General features: G+C 42.7%; 1 protein-coding gene across 1 annotated transcript; it reads right to left on the bottom strand.

Annotated features, from left to right (window-relative positions):
- Window positions 1–541: 541 nt before the first annotated feature.
- Window positions 542–11,975, bottom strand: TEX48 (testis expressed 48). The gene is made up of 7 exons (XM_043927140.1): window positions 11,909–11,975; window positions 9,864–9,930; window positions 5,522–5,627; window positions 5,168–5,290; window positions 2,342–2,512; window positions 2,048–2,088; window positions 542–1,170 (listed from the first exon to the last, which is right to left on the bottom strand). Exons 3-7 carry the CDS (start codon window positions 5,523–5,525, stop codon window positions 763–765), a joined length of 747 nt encoding a protein of 248 aa, XP_043783075.1. The 5' UTR covers window positions 5,526–5,627; window positions 9,864–9,930; window positions 11,909–11,975; the 3' UTR covers window positions 542–762.
- Window positions 11,976–13,953: the final 1,978 nt, after the last annotated feature.

The raw sequence follows: 13,953 nt of genomic DNA, 5'->3' as shown, positions 1-13,953 counted from the left end.
GGACTGCCAGACAATTCCCCCAAAATATCAATATATTTTAAAATGGATCTATACAAATAGATACTAATGTTTATATTTTTTAAAAATGGAGGAATGTGGGGAGGGAGATGGGAGGGAGGTTCAAAAAGGAGGGGATGTATGTATACTTTCGGCTGATTGATGTTGAGGTTTGACAGAAAACAAAATTCTGTAAAGCAATTATCTTTCAAATAAAAAATAAGGAATAAGACAAGGTGGTACCAGACCAACTTAGTGGAATAAAATAGAAATTTCAGAAAGAAACCGAAATACATATGAAATTTTGGTGCATGAGGATAAAGGAGTCATCGCAAATAATTGGGCCAAAGATGGTCTTCCAATAAATGTCCAAAAAGATACGGATCCATACCTAATATATATAGTGATAAATGTGAAACGGAACAAGATCTAGATGTAAGAAATAAAGGCACAGAACACGTAAGAAACATGGATGAACTCCTCTATAAACTGAATGTACCGGTAAGGCGGAGGGAAAAGAGGTACACAGTCCTGTGACGTCACCAAAGACTTTACTTGGAGGCAGCTCCGCCCCAGTGGCTTTTTGGGGTCTGAAGTGACTCTTGCTGGAAGCACAGCCTCAGCTCAGACATCATCTCCTCCTGGAAGGGAGTTTCCGAATCAGTCTTCATGGTTCCGCTGCACCGCCCTCTTCCTGCTGGGAACTCTCCGCAGCTGCAGCTGCGCAGGCTCCAAGACCTGCGAGGGGGCTGCCGTCTAGAATGATCAGGGCCTCCCGATGAGGCATGGTTGGTACGGCCAGTGATCCTGGGAGTAGCGGCTGAGCCTTCTCTTGTGAAACCCTCTCTTGGATACTTGTGAATTTACATCTGAAAGGAGGAAGGAAAGAAGAACCCTGAGCGAAGCCTCTGCTTTGGGCCTGGATAGACTGTTCCGGTCACCTCCATCCCTGGTCAGTATCAAATCTGGAGTAGTCTGTGAGTCGTGTGCGCCCCGCCCCACCCCCGCCCCCGCCTCCGCCTCGGTCTGGGACGTGTTGGTACCCTTATCGGAGCATTCAGTGACAGCAGTTTGTCTTGTGAAATGCAGTGGCCTAGAAAATAGAACTGGGCCCATCCTGGTTCTGACATTACCACCACGCTCTGCTGAGCTTACCAACACCAGTGTTCTTGCCTGGAGAATCCCAGGGACGGCGGAGCCTGGGGGGCTGCCATCTATGGGGTCGCAGAGTCGGACACAATTGAAGTGACTTAGCAGCAGCAGCAGCTGCTGAACTTTGGGAAAGCCCCTTCCCCCTAGAGACTGAAGCCTCCTCTATACAATCAGAGATGGGTTTTTAAACTATGCACCATGGAGCCCGGTGAGGGGAGGGGAGCTAGTGGGGCACCCAGACACTCATGCCCGATTCAAGTACAGCAGGACCTCTTTGATTTTTTATAGAAATTGGACTTTGAGATTTTGGTTGCAAGGAGGGTTTAGCTGTTATGAGAATTTTGTTTGTTTGTTTCAAATGTGGAATTTATTTATCTTACATTATATATATAATATGTAATTGATTTCCTTTATAGTTCTATGTATTTTATTAAATGCATATAAATACATTACTCTGAGAAGGGGTTGGTAGCCTTTTCGTTGTTGTTTTGACTGTGCCCTGTGGCACGTGCATGGCATGTGGGATCTTAGTTTCCTGACCAGGGATCAAACCTGTGTCCCCTGCATTGGAAGTGCAGAATCTTAGCCACTAGACCGCCAGGGAAGTCCCTGTTGCGAATCCCTCTGAAGTGACTGGGCTGGAGGACCTTTACCTCTCAGCAGCCAGCCTGATGGGGTGGTTGTGAGCTATGTGAGGTCACCCGGGCACAGCGTCGGTGCCCATCAATGGAGCCACATTTCTTCTTCCTGGATATGGCTACAGTCCAGGACTCAGAGGCATCCTCCTCTCCCTGGAGACTCTGAATGCACAACCATTTTTTGGCGTGTTGATCTGCCATGTGTGTGGTTGAGTTTGGAGGAATAACACTCATGTAGGCCCTGCCCTCCTGGAACTTACCGTTTGGAGGCTGAAGCAGACATTAAGCGAACACTCACACACTGTACACATATAAGACAGTGCCACCGGGACTTAGAAGGAAAGCATGGACATGGATTCTTTCCTCTCAGGGCTTCTGCTCCTCATGTAATTCCCAGCTTGGAGGATCATACAGGCAGGTCTGACCCCTGTGCTCTGGCTGGTGTGTTCTGGAATGTGACTGCAGCATCCTAACGGGAGGAGTCCCGCCACTCCTGTCATCCCACTGAGCTCAGTATCAAACTGGGGTTTGGACATGAGGACAAGGCTCCCTACCCCAGAGGTTCCCGGTCAGCGTTAGGGCCCCAGGTTCAAACTCACCATACTCACTGCTGCTGAAACAGGAAGTTGTCTTTTCTGAGGGGAGCGTGGCTTTCCCCAGACTCATGCAGGGTGCTGCGTCACTGTGCTCAAGACTTTGTCTGTTGAGCTCATCCTTCTGCACACCTGGCAATGGTAATTCCACGTGTCATGTGGGGTGCTCAGAGGAGGTCACGGAGGCCAAAGTGTTTTGCTAGCTCTGGAGCGTGCACATGGACCAGCGGCCGTGGTTATGGGCTGAGGTGTACCTGAGTCAGCATCCTCTAGCCTTCTGAGTTCTCCACCCCCATATAAGCAGGTATTGGATTCAAAATGTGTATTTCTTTAAAAGCATAAAGTTTACTTTTTCCCTTTTATAAGTCATATACATTATACAAAAGCTTAGGAAATATTGAAGAATATAAGTAGGAAAAAAATGCCCCAAACACCACTCCCCTCAGATATGATCACAGTTCCAGGGTTTGCCTATGGATGTTTTTACAGAGGCTGAGCACTGAAGAATTGATGCTTTCAAACTGTGGTGCTGGAGGAGACTCTTGAGAGTCCCTTGGACTGCAAGGAGATCAAACCAGTCAGTTCTAAAGGAAATCAGCCCTGAATAGTCATTGGAAGGACTGATGCTGAAGCTGAAGCTCCAATGCAAAGAGCTGACTCATTGGAAAAGACCCTGACAGTGGGAAAGCTTGAGGGCAGGAGGAGAAGGGGACAACAGAGGATGAGATGTCTGGATGGCATCACCAACTCAATGGACATGAGTTTGAGCAAACTCTGGGAGATGGTGAAGGACAGGGAAGCCTGGTGTGCTGCAGTTCATGGGGTGGCAGAGTCAGACACAACTTAATAACTGAACAACAACAGTTTTTACATAGTCCATCACATCCTATATGTTATGCAGGCTTTTACTTTCTATGTATCATAAGCTGTTTTCTTATGTCACTAAGCTTAAAAAAATGGTTGCATAATATTCTGTGGATAACTCAGGATTTATTTAACCAATATTCTATTTTTGGGTGTTTAGACTATTTTCAAATTTCTCTACCGTAAACACCACTGTGATGAACGTTGTATATAAAACTTTGTTTTGATATACTCCTAGATTCTTAGAAGTATAACACAGTCTTGTCAACAGACTAAGCAGTGTTCTGTAATAAACAGCTCTGTTCTTTTCTAGCTGCCTACCTTGAACAAACTGCTTCACCTCTCTCTGCCTCCGTTTTCAGAAGTGCAAAATAATACATTCATTCTGGATAATCAGATCCACTTCTTAGAGTTATTATGGGAGTTAAATAAGACCACTTTTCTAGTGGTTTAAGTTCTGAAACAGTAAGGGACTTACCTGATCACAGCTGGGGCCCTGTGCCTAGACAGTGCCTTACATCTAATAGGGCTCAGTACTTATTGTCATCTTGGAAAAAGGAGCTGACACTTTTAAGATTCTTGTTTTTTTTACCATGAAATTATTTGGTTGGCCAAAATCCAATGGAATAAAATCCATGGAAAGCCCTGAATGTACTTTTTGGCCAATCCAATATTCCCAGGGGAAGTGTTTTAAAGGCTCCTAGCTGAACTGAGGTATGGATTTCTGGCAAAATATGCCCTGAGAATTTTTCTCCTGGCATTGAACTGCCATGTCTCCCAGTGGGATCATGCCACCACTCACCACTCAACTGTGTGTTAGTCCTAGCTTTGCCTGATCTTGACAATAATGCATATTTTTTTTTGTCTGAAATTGCTGATTTTGACCCCCAGTCTTCTCCACTATGATCTTTTGCCCTGGATCATTAAGAAGGATATAATTACAAACTGAAGGCTAGGATGCCTTCTCTCTCTCTTCCCTCTTATATCTGGTAGTCTTGGAAACCATGTGTTCCAGATGCCTTGGCTAAAGGTGAAAAATAATATGTAACAGACTTTGCACAAGCAAGAAATACACTTTTGTTTTGTAAACCATTGAGATTTAAAAGCATGTTTGTTTTAGCAGCAGAGCCTATCTTCTCCTGACCAATACCTTATACTATAGTTTCCATTTGTTTGACTTTTGTTGAATTCCTACTCTGTGCAAGCCCTGTGCTTTTTGCTTCTATACATTCCCTCTTAACCCTTCCAGTGATTCTGAAAAGCAATAATACAGTATAAGTATCCCTGTTTTACAGGTAAGGACACAAGCTTGGAGTGGGAGGGTAATTGACTTGTCCAGTTCTGTAGCAGAGCTGATTGAATTTAGCCTCAGCCCCAAAGGTAGGGCTCTTTTTGTTTATTTGTTTATAAAAAACAAACAAACTGTTATAAAAATTATATAAAACTTTATTAAAAAATTAAATGTATTTATTTTTGATGGAAGGATAATTGCTTTACAATATTCTGTTGGTTTCTGCCAAACATCAACATGAATCTACCTATGGCTGAGGTAGGGTTCTTCAGCACTATCTTTATAGTCTTTAGACAAGTGATTCTCAAACTATGATACACATTCAGGTTTCCCTGTGGGTCATATTAAAATAATAGTTCTGACTTGGTAGGTCTGGAGTAGGATCTGAAAGTTCAGTTCTAACAAACTCCCAGGTATGCTGATGTTGCTAGTCCAAGCATCCACCGTAAGCATCAAGATTTTAAGCGCTACTGTTTATCAGTTTGGTTACTTAGCCACTCAGTCTTCACCTCATTTTAGGTTGGCATTATTCACTCAAAAGCTGAAGGAAATCTGAGGGCATCTCAGCAGGACGGGGATGAGCAATATGAGGTCTCCCCAGGCTGGGCAGGGCATTCTTGCCTGGTACCTACCATGCTTCGACAGCTGAAGCTCTTGGGTTTGATTGGGGATCTTGGAGTCATCTGCAGCATCGGGTTTCTCACAGCATTTGCAGCATAAAGAGAAGATCTTCGAGGCCAGATTTTGGTGGGCTGCTAATACAAAGAAAAAGGAATGGGGGCCCTTGGGTTCCAGGGCCTGAATTCCAGATGCCCCATTGGAAATTCACTGTGATGGAGGTCATATAGGCTCAGCCTCCCGCAAGGTATAATAGCCTTCTCCTTTCCCAGATCTTTTGTAGCTCCCCCATAGGCAGCAGGCCCAAGCCCTTCAACCTAGTGTTTCTCTTAAAGTCATTTTCCCTGTTTTATACAAAATTTTCTTACCCATGGAAAGGAGTTGGAGCCTCTTCTTCCAGCTTTGCTTGCAGGGTGCCTTATTGAATCAGCTGATGTTGAATTTGAGCCCAGTTCCTTGGGCAGGGCTGTTTTCCTAAATAAACATAAGACTGTGGGTGACAAGTGCCAGTCCTATACCTGTTCTCATGCTCCAGGTAGGACCTCACTATAGCAAAATGCTGGACCATGCAGAAATGCACATAAACATGTTTGGAGACCTGTATTCTATTCTGTTTCTAGGCATAGGTTCCTTAACTTTCTCGAGCCTCACTTTTATCCTGTGGAAAATGGGAATAGCAGTGCCTGCTTTGCAAGTGTAAAGGTTTACACATATATAAAGTGACCTCTGTGGTTCTGGGTACTCAAAGTGCCCAGTCAATGGTCATCCCCTTCATGTAGCTCGTGGGCTCCAAAACTATCCTGCCGGTCCAGGTCGCAGGAGAACGTGGTGATGAAGGACACTCTTACCAACTTGTTGTGTGGCTTTGAGTAAGTCCCTGCTTCTCTCTTTGTCTCAGGCTCCTCACCAGTAATAAGAGGAAGTTAGGTTTTGCATGATCATTTCAAGCATCTTCCTAGTTTGGACAGTCCAGAAAAAGGCCTTGTTTTCATCCCAAAGTTCTTTCATTGTGTACCAACTTTTCCAGGTTTCTGAATGCTTCCTGTTCTCCTTTTCCTCTCAGTGGTAAAACCCCCTTGTAGAAAATTCTTCTCATGGTATTGATTAGATGTCCCTCACAATACTCCATTCAGTAGATGAGTTGTCTCACCCGTAGGCATTTCTGTCTCACTTTCTCCCTTGTGATACCAAACAAGCCACCCTGAATTACGGCAATAGCTTTCTATTAGTAAAGTGAAAGTGAAAGTTGCTCAGTTGTGTCCGACTCTTTGTGACCCCATGGACTATACAGTCCAAGGAATTCTTCAGGCCAAAATACTGGAGTGGGTAGCCTTCTCATTCTCTAGGGGATCTTCCCAACCCAGGGATCGAACCCAGGTCTCCTGAATTGCAGGTAGATTCTCTACCAGCTGAGCCACAACTGATTCTTAATAATTAATACAAAAATCTTTAACTTCCTGCACATAAGCTATTCAATATGTTGATAGCATCCTTTATATACTGTGGCTAGATACCCTCAACAGACTAAACACATTCAGATGTTTCTACTATGTGGGATCCTTGGACCAAGAAGGGTACTTTCTGGGCCCATTTAGCCTCAATCTCTGATAGACTTTTGGATCTGCCGCCAAGCGAGTTTTCTATCCTAATTTGAGCTGTGACACATTTCACTGGCTCTTTTATGAATTTGTTTTATTTTCTTAGGATTTATAAACAAATGGAAGTTAATATGAGGCAATCAGATCTTTTGTTTTGGAGATGCATCATTTAGCAAATATGCTTGCCATTAATACACAGATTCTTCTGCTGCTTGCTGTAGTTTCAATTCTCTTCATCTACTTATATAAACTCTTGCTTCATGGGGTTTTTCTCTGTTCTAGATTGCCTCATGTATGTGAGTGTAGAAGGCAGTGCTTCATAGGAGGGAATGAAGGCTTTAAGTCTAGCCAGCCTCCACCACCAGGCAGCCCTGGGATCTAATGGTTGGAGGTCTATTAGACTGGTGGTCAGTTTGTAGGAAGGGAATTGCTACAGTTTTGCCTTGGGTGTCTCCAAACCTTCATAAGCATATGTCTATCTTGTTAAAGCAATGAATGGTCACTTTTCTCACCCTATATTCTGGAGTTAGTGATTTCCAGGGCATAGATCATATGAATTCTCTTAGGTTCTCCTTGGCCAAGAAATTCAAGACACCATGCAAAGTATAAACTTTTGACTGACTGTAGTGTATTCTTTGGGCTTCCCTGGTAGCTCAGCTGGTGAAGAATCTGCCTGAAATGCAGGAGACCCTGGTTTGATTCCTGGGTTGGGAAGATCCCCTGGAGAAGGGATAGGCTACCCACTTCAGTATTCTTGGGCTTCCCTGGTGGCTTAGATGGTAAAGAATTCGTGTGCAATTGGAGAGACCTGGGTTCGATCCCTGGGTTGGGAAGATCCCCTGGAGGAGGCCATGGCAACAGACTCTAGTATTCTTACCTTGAAAATCCCCATGGACAGAGGAGCCTGGCGGGCCACAGTCTGTGGGGTTGCAGAGAGTCAGACGTGACCGAGCGACTAAGCAGAGCGCAGTGTATTCTTTCCTGTGTCTCATGGTCTCATCTAAATTAAATTGCTGCCTCTTTCCAGAAAAATCCTTGCTTTGTATATGTACTGTCATTCAGTGTGCTCTGATGTGTTTATCTTAGTGACAAAAATTTTGCTAGATGACTTAAAATGACAATGTCCATTATGGCAAACTTTCAGTGTCAAAAATATAGATTCAAGAGGCACAGTAGAAGAGAGAGAAGACCAAAACTCAACACTCAATAGAAGGCTTCTTTGATTGATATACTCTGACCCCAGAAAGAAGAAAAAAAAAAGATCTTACTCCTTCTCAAACCTGAAACTTACTTCATTTCATCTCTCACTCTTCCTCCACAAAGCATTAGCTTTGTGCATGTATTAATCATTCAGTCGTGTCCGACCCTTTGCAATCCCATGGACTGTTGCCTGCCAGGCTCCTCTTTCCATGGAATTCTCCAGGCAAGAAGACGAGTGGGTTGCCATGCCTTCCTCCAGGGGATCTTCCTGACCCAGGGATCGAACCCAGGTCTTCTGCAGTTTGGGCAGATTCTTTACTGTCTGAGACACCAGGGGAGCCCAGGTTTATCTTTATTACCGACTTAAACTTCTCTTGTTCCTTTCCCTAACTGCCTACATAAACTTTCTTTATAGGGCATTTCTATAGAAATGAACAATCAACATTGCACAATATTCCTCTAAAACTCCTGTACAAGACAGTGGGTCCATAGAGGTTGAGTTTAAAATCTGGTGAGAGCTGAGTTGAGGAGAAATATTTAGAATCATGCCAAATTTCAGAACAGAAAGTTGCAGTCCAATTCAGGGTTCTGTTATTCAGTTACTTATTGCCCTGAATTATCACACTTCTATCGATTAGTTCACTTAATTTTTAACCTTCAACATGGGGGAAAATATTAAAAAGCAGCAGGATGGAAAAGATCAGATTTAAACAACCTCTCTATGCATAATTCCTGGGGCTTCCCAAGTGGTACTAGTGGTAGAAAACTCGCCTGCCAAAGCAGGAGACATAAATGCAGGTTCAATCACTGGGTCAGGAAGATCCCCTGGAGAAGGAAAATGGCTATCCACTCCAGTATTCTTGCGTGGAGACTCCCAAGGACAGAGGAGCCTGGTGGGCTACAGTTCATGAGGTCACAAAGAGTTGGACACAACTGAAGCAACTTAGCACACATGCATAATTCCAAAAAGAATCAGGGGCTTGAGAAGTTTAGAAACAGAAAATATACCACATAAAATTATTTCAGAAGCTATTAAAAAAAAAACCTTTCTCTTAAGGGAAAGGTAGATTGGACAAAGATTCAGAATTGCAAACAAAACCAAGATGAATCAATAGGAGACTGAATAAACTTCAGGACATTCTGGGGTAAACCAACAACTTAAGGGGAACTTCTCTTCTTGCAAAGGACTTAGACCTGAAATGTGAACTTAGAGACAATAAATTGGAATGAGAAATGTCAACTTTGATCTCCAAGTTATTTTCAAATAGTCCTAAAATATTAACTAGAAATCAAAATGACTTAAGACCTCCTAGATAAAACAGTTGGTTTCTGAAATAAAAACAGGACCAAAATTCCCTCTGTTCTTAGAGACTATGGATCTTATGGATGAAGATACTTGCATATACTTTGAGCAGAAAGACCATTAGAAGAACTCATGTTCCATTATGGCCAAAGGTCAAATGTCCAGACTTGTCTATTTATGCCATTCTAAGGAGCCTTAGCACTCAACACCTGCCTGTTCTTCCTCTAAACTTGCAAAGAAAATTGATGAAGGTAGACAATGATACTGCTTGACTGTTGACATGGTTTATTTCTTGTAGGAAAGTCAGAGTCTTCAATGCTGTGACTGGGTTTTTTTTTTTTTTTTTTTTTTGATGACTATATGGACCTTTCCAAGTGTCCAGTTCCCCGGTACCCTCCGTGGACTTACACAGTGTTGGAAAGGAAAAAAAGTCTTTATGGGGTTATCAATACCCTAGACTTTTGAGGACAGTGAGCCCTCCAAAGGAGGTGGACAACACAAAGCACTCATTTTCCTTCACGTTTACTGACATAGTACAAAAACAGCTCACACCCTAGGGCACAAACAACCAATTGAAAATCCATAGCTCACAGGTTTGGATTGTCTTACAGTCATCCATTGGCTCTTGTCCAGAGAGTTGAATACTTCTATGCCCCAACTGGCCCAACATATGGTTCTGCAGATAATTTAAGGACAGAAACAAGAAGATATCAGGCTGGTTGATGCTCAAATTGAACACCAGATCCCACAGTTCAAGTGGAAAACTTGAACTGTGTCTTCAAGGAAAGTCAGCAACAGTGGTGAAGATCTGTACAATCCCCTAGAGTATCTCCTGCAATTTTGGTTTAGGGAGGGCCAAAAGGGGGAGTTCCTACACTTATAAGTGAAGACCAATTGCTCTGTAACCTTGGTAACAGGTAATCACCAGGACCTGTTTAAACCCTTCAATCTGTTAATGAACTTTTACCTCAATGACCGCTCTCCTGAAAGTAACAGATGGTAGTTACACCTTCACGGCTGATGGTCTGCCATCCCTAGGCACTCCTGCCTCTGAAATACCACCTGAACATGAACTCAACGCCTTCACAAACCCTTAAAACACCAGCCATTAGCTTTGCTCAGAGACTTTGTCATCAAAGCATAGGTCTCCCTTGTGTAACTAAATTCAGATTTTGTTCCACACATTGAATGGAACAAAATGGAAATCTCTTCTGCTGAAGCAGCTTATACATACTCAGTGTCTTGAGGATCTTTCTGTAGTAGCAGCTCAGCAGAAATTTTCAAGTATAAGTTTATCTGAATCTAGCACTGATGATTTTCATATTTTTACTCCCCAGCAGTTCACTGAGGAGACAAGTAGAACCACTTTCTCCTCTAAGTGTTTGTTTCCAAGAGTCTTGAACTTATGAACCCTCTTCAGAAATGGAGAGGATCTTAGGGAGTGCAGTGTAGCAATTCCAAGCACATATTTGGGGGTATAATTCCTAAAGACTCACTACTTATTAGCTATGAAATGTAGAATAATTTAACTCTCCTATTTTCATATCTGTAAAGTGGGAATGATAATAGTATCTACCCTTGAATGTGGTCTTGAGTATTAGTGATGGAGGTGCTTAGCACAGCTGTCTGGCACATTGGAAAGGCTCAGTAAGTGTAAAAGCTGATGCTGATGAAGATGTGGGCTTGATTTGGCTAGGGTGGGCTGGGTGTGGTGTTTCTTGCACTTCCACTGCCCTCCTCTAGATGGAAGCAGGAGCTAAAGAAAAGGGCCCACAGGGATTTCCCCCCACCTCCCCTGCTGTGACTGTGAACTTCAGGTCTCCAGTGACCCTGGACACTTTGACCACAATAGGAAAGATTGATAAGGTCACACTTCTGTGTGATAAGGAAGACTTCTGGTGCTGGAGGAGCCCTGGTTGGGGGGGTGGGGGGCGGTCATTCAACACAGGTGGGGAGATTGGGACCCAGAGAGAGAAGCAGTGGGATCATGGTAAGAGAGATGGCCTCTGCTTCCTGGAGTAAAGTGAAAAGGCGTGATGGAGATGATGTCCCTTTAAATAGAGAAAAAAATACCTCTCCTGCTCTCAGATCTAACTTTTTGAGCCTCACTCACCTGCAGCTGGCAGAGCAGAGATGGGGCTGTCTATGATGTCACCTGGGAGCCTGGGAACCAGGGAATGTTTGGGCCAGAGGGTTTTGGGCCGATGGTCAGTGCAGGGAGGGGGAGGGGTGTCTGCTGATCATCCCTCTAGGGGTCCGCAACGCCATGCTGTCCTTTGGGGCCCTGGCAATGGAAGTCTTGGTGTCTCTTGTGAAAGCTTCTTGAGGATGGCTGGGCAGAAGGGGGCAGTAGAGCGCTGGATGCAGAAGACCTGGGTCCAGGTTCTGTCTCATACCCAGCTGGGTGATAACCTTAGGCAAATGCACTTTGCATCTCGGTTTTAAAACGGCAATAATTATTATTATTTAATTTTAAATTATAGTTTTAGGCTTAAATGGGATCAGGAAAACATTTAACGTGGTGCCTAGGTAAAGTAAACATTCAAGAAATGGTTGTTGTTAATGATAGGTGACAAAATAAAGTGGCATTCTCTTCCCAATCTATCCTCCAGGAAAAGGCATATTTTATATTTGAGTACTGAAAAATCTCTCACCTTTGGGAGCACTCTCAGTTCCTTTATTTGGGACAACCAAGTTCTCTTTGGAGAAGCCAAATTAGGTTAAAATGTTCTCAATTAGTGCCATCTTTTGATGCTTCTAGAAGCCACCTGAAACAAAAGGAATAGAAACCAGCAAAGATTCTGCCCAGTTTTTTATTTCCTGGTGAAGGGGTGGCTAGAAGTTGTTGTGGGAGGGGGAGGTGCCCTAACCCATAATATGTGATGGTGGGTGAAACAGACTTTTAAACCTTATTTGTAAAGAAATACTCCTAAGTGGTAATATTGAAGGTTCTCAACTCTGGCTTTAAGTGAGATTCATCTGAGATATTTTTAAAATGTAGAAACACCCTGGGGCTGAATTCCAGATAAATTAGAATCCTGGTTGGGGATGGGGAGCAGAGGGTAGACCCTGGCATAAGTATTTTTTTTTTTTTTCATTTATTTTTATTAGTTGGAGGCTAATTACTTTACAATATTGTAGTGGTTTTTGTCATACATTGACATGAATCAGCCATGGATTTACAAGTATTCTTGTAAATATCCTGGTTGGGGATGGGGAGCAGAGGGTGGACCCTGGCATAAGTATTTTTACAAAGCTTTCCAGGTGATTCTTATATGCAATCAAGACCGAGAACTACTAAATTACATTGTGGAGATTGTTCATTGTACATGTAAGTGGTGATTCTTACAAAGGCTGCAGAAGTTTTAAAAATGTCAAGCTTGGGAATTCCCTGGTGATCGGGTAGTTAAGACTCTGAGCTCTCATTGGAGGGGGTGCGGGTTCAGTCTCTATCGGGGAACTAAGATCTCACACCCTGTGCAGAGTGGCCAAAAGAACAATGCCACGCCCAGAGCCCACTTTACGGGGCAATAAAATCACTATTTCTGGGCAATGGGAAATTTGAAAACTCCCCGGATGATTTCTCCCCACCACCCTTTAAAAAATTGAGATATAATTGACATACAACGTTGTATAAGTTTGAGATGTACAACAGTGTTGGTTTGATACATTTATATACCACAATATGATTATTAGGATAGTGTTAGCTAACACATTTATCACTTCACATAATTATTTTCTTTTTGTGTTGAGAACAATTAAGATGTAGCCTCTTACCAACCTTGAGATTTATAATATAGTATGACTTTTAAGTTGCAGCCAGCATTGAAACTACTGATTTACAGAACAAATTTTAAAAACCTAACTTTTGTTGATGCTTGTATAAATGTATCTTTTAGCTTTTCAAGGACAGTATTTTTGATGGAGTCTAAAGGATTATTTTTAAAATAGCTTAGAAATGAAGACAGTATACTCTGGAAACCTCTGTTAGATGAAAATTTTATGAAAATTTTAAAGATACTAATGTTAGAGATATGTGAGAAGCATTTGAATGAAATCGTTTCAGAAAACGGGAGAATGAGGATAGCAGTATTTCCAAGTTAATAGATTGTATATTATATGCCATTGTATACACACATCCTATATTGAATCCTTGTATTGAGTTGGGCAAAAATTTCATTTGAGTTTTTCCATAAGGCATTAAATAAATGCTTGCTTATTTCACCCATAGCACTAAATGTTTATATATTCGAGTTGCCCAAAATACTTAAAAAAAATCTTTGCATGGAGAAATTGGGAGATTGTCTTCTGTTTGGGATGGTTTATCGTTTAAGAATATATGGTATGGTTGCTTCTTTCCTCTTGATCTGAGGTAGGAGTCTAATCAGCAGGCTCCTGTACTACTTTCTGGTCCAGGTAGAGAATAATGAACTCTTCAACTAAGGCAATGGCCTAAGATGAATGGGTGGATTTTGAATCTGATGATTCCAGAGGGTATGGGCTCTGGAGTTGGGCTGCCTGCATGAGAAGCCTGCCATGGTAACTTGCTGTGTGACCTTCGTCAAGGTCATTTACCCCTCTCATACTCAGTTCGTTTACCTTTAAAATGGGGATTATAAGAGTGTTGATGTGAGGAGTACCTTAGGCCAGGCATGGAATGTTGCTAGTATATAGTTGTCCCTCTGTATCTGAGGGGGGA

Source organism: Cervus elaphus, chromosome 16 (genome assembly GCF_910594005.1).
Source record: "Cervus elaphus chromosome 16, mCerEla1.1, whole genome shotgun sequence".
Classification (NCBI taxonomy): Eukaryota; Metazoa; Chordata; class Mammalia; order Artiodactyla; family Cervidae; genus Cervus; species Cervus elaphus.
This window is presented reverse-complemented; position numbering and strand designations above follow the sequence as displayed.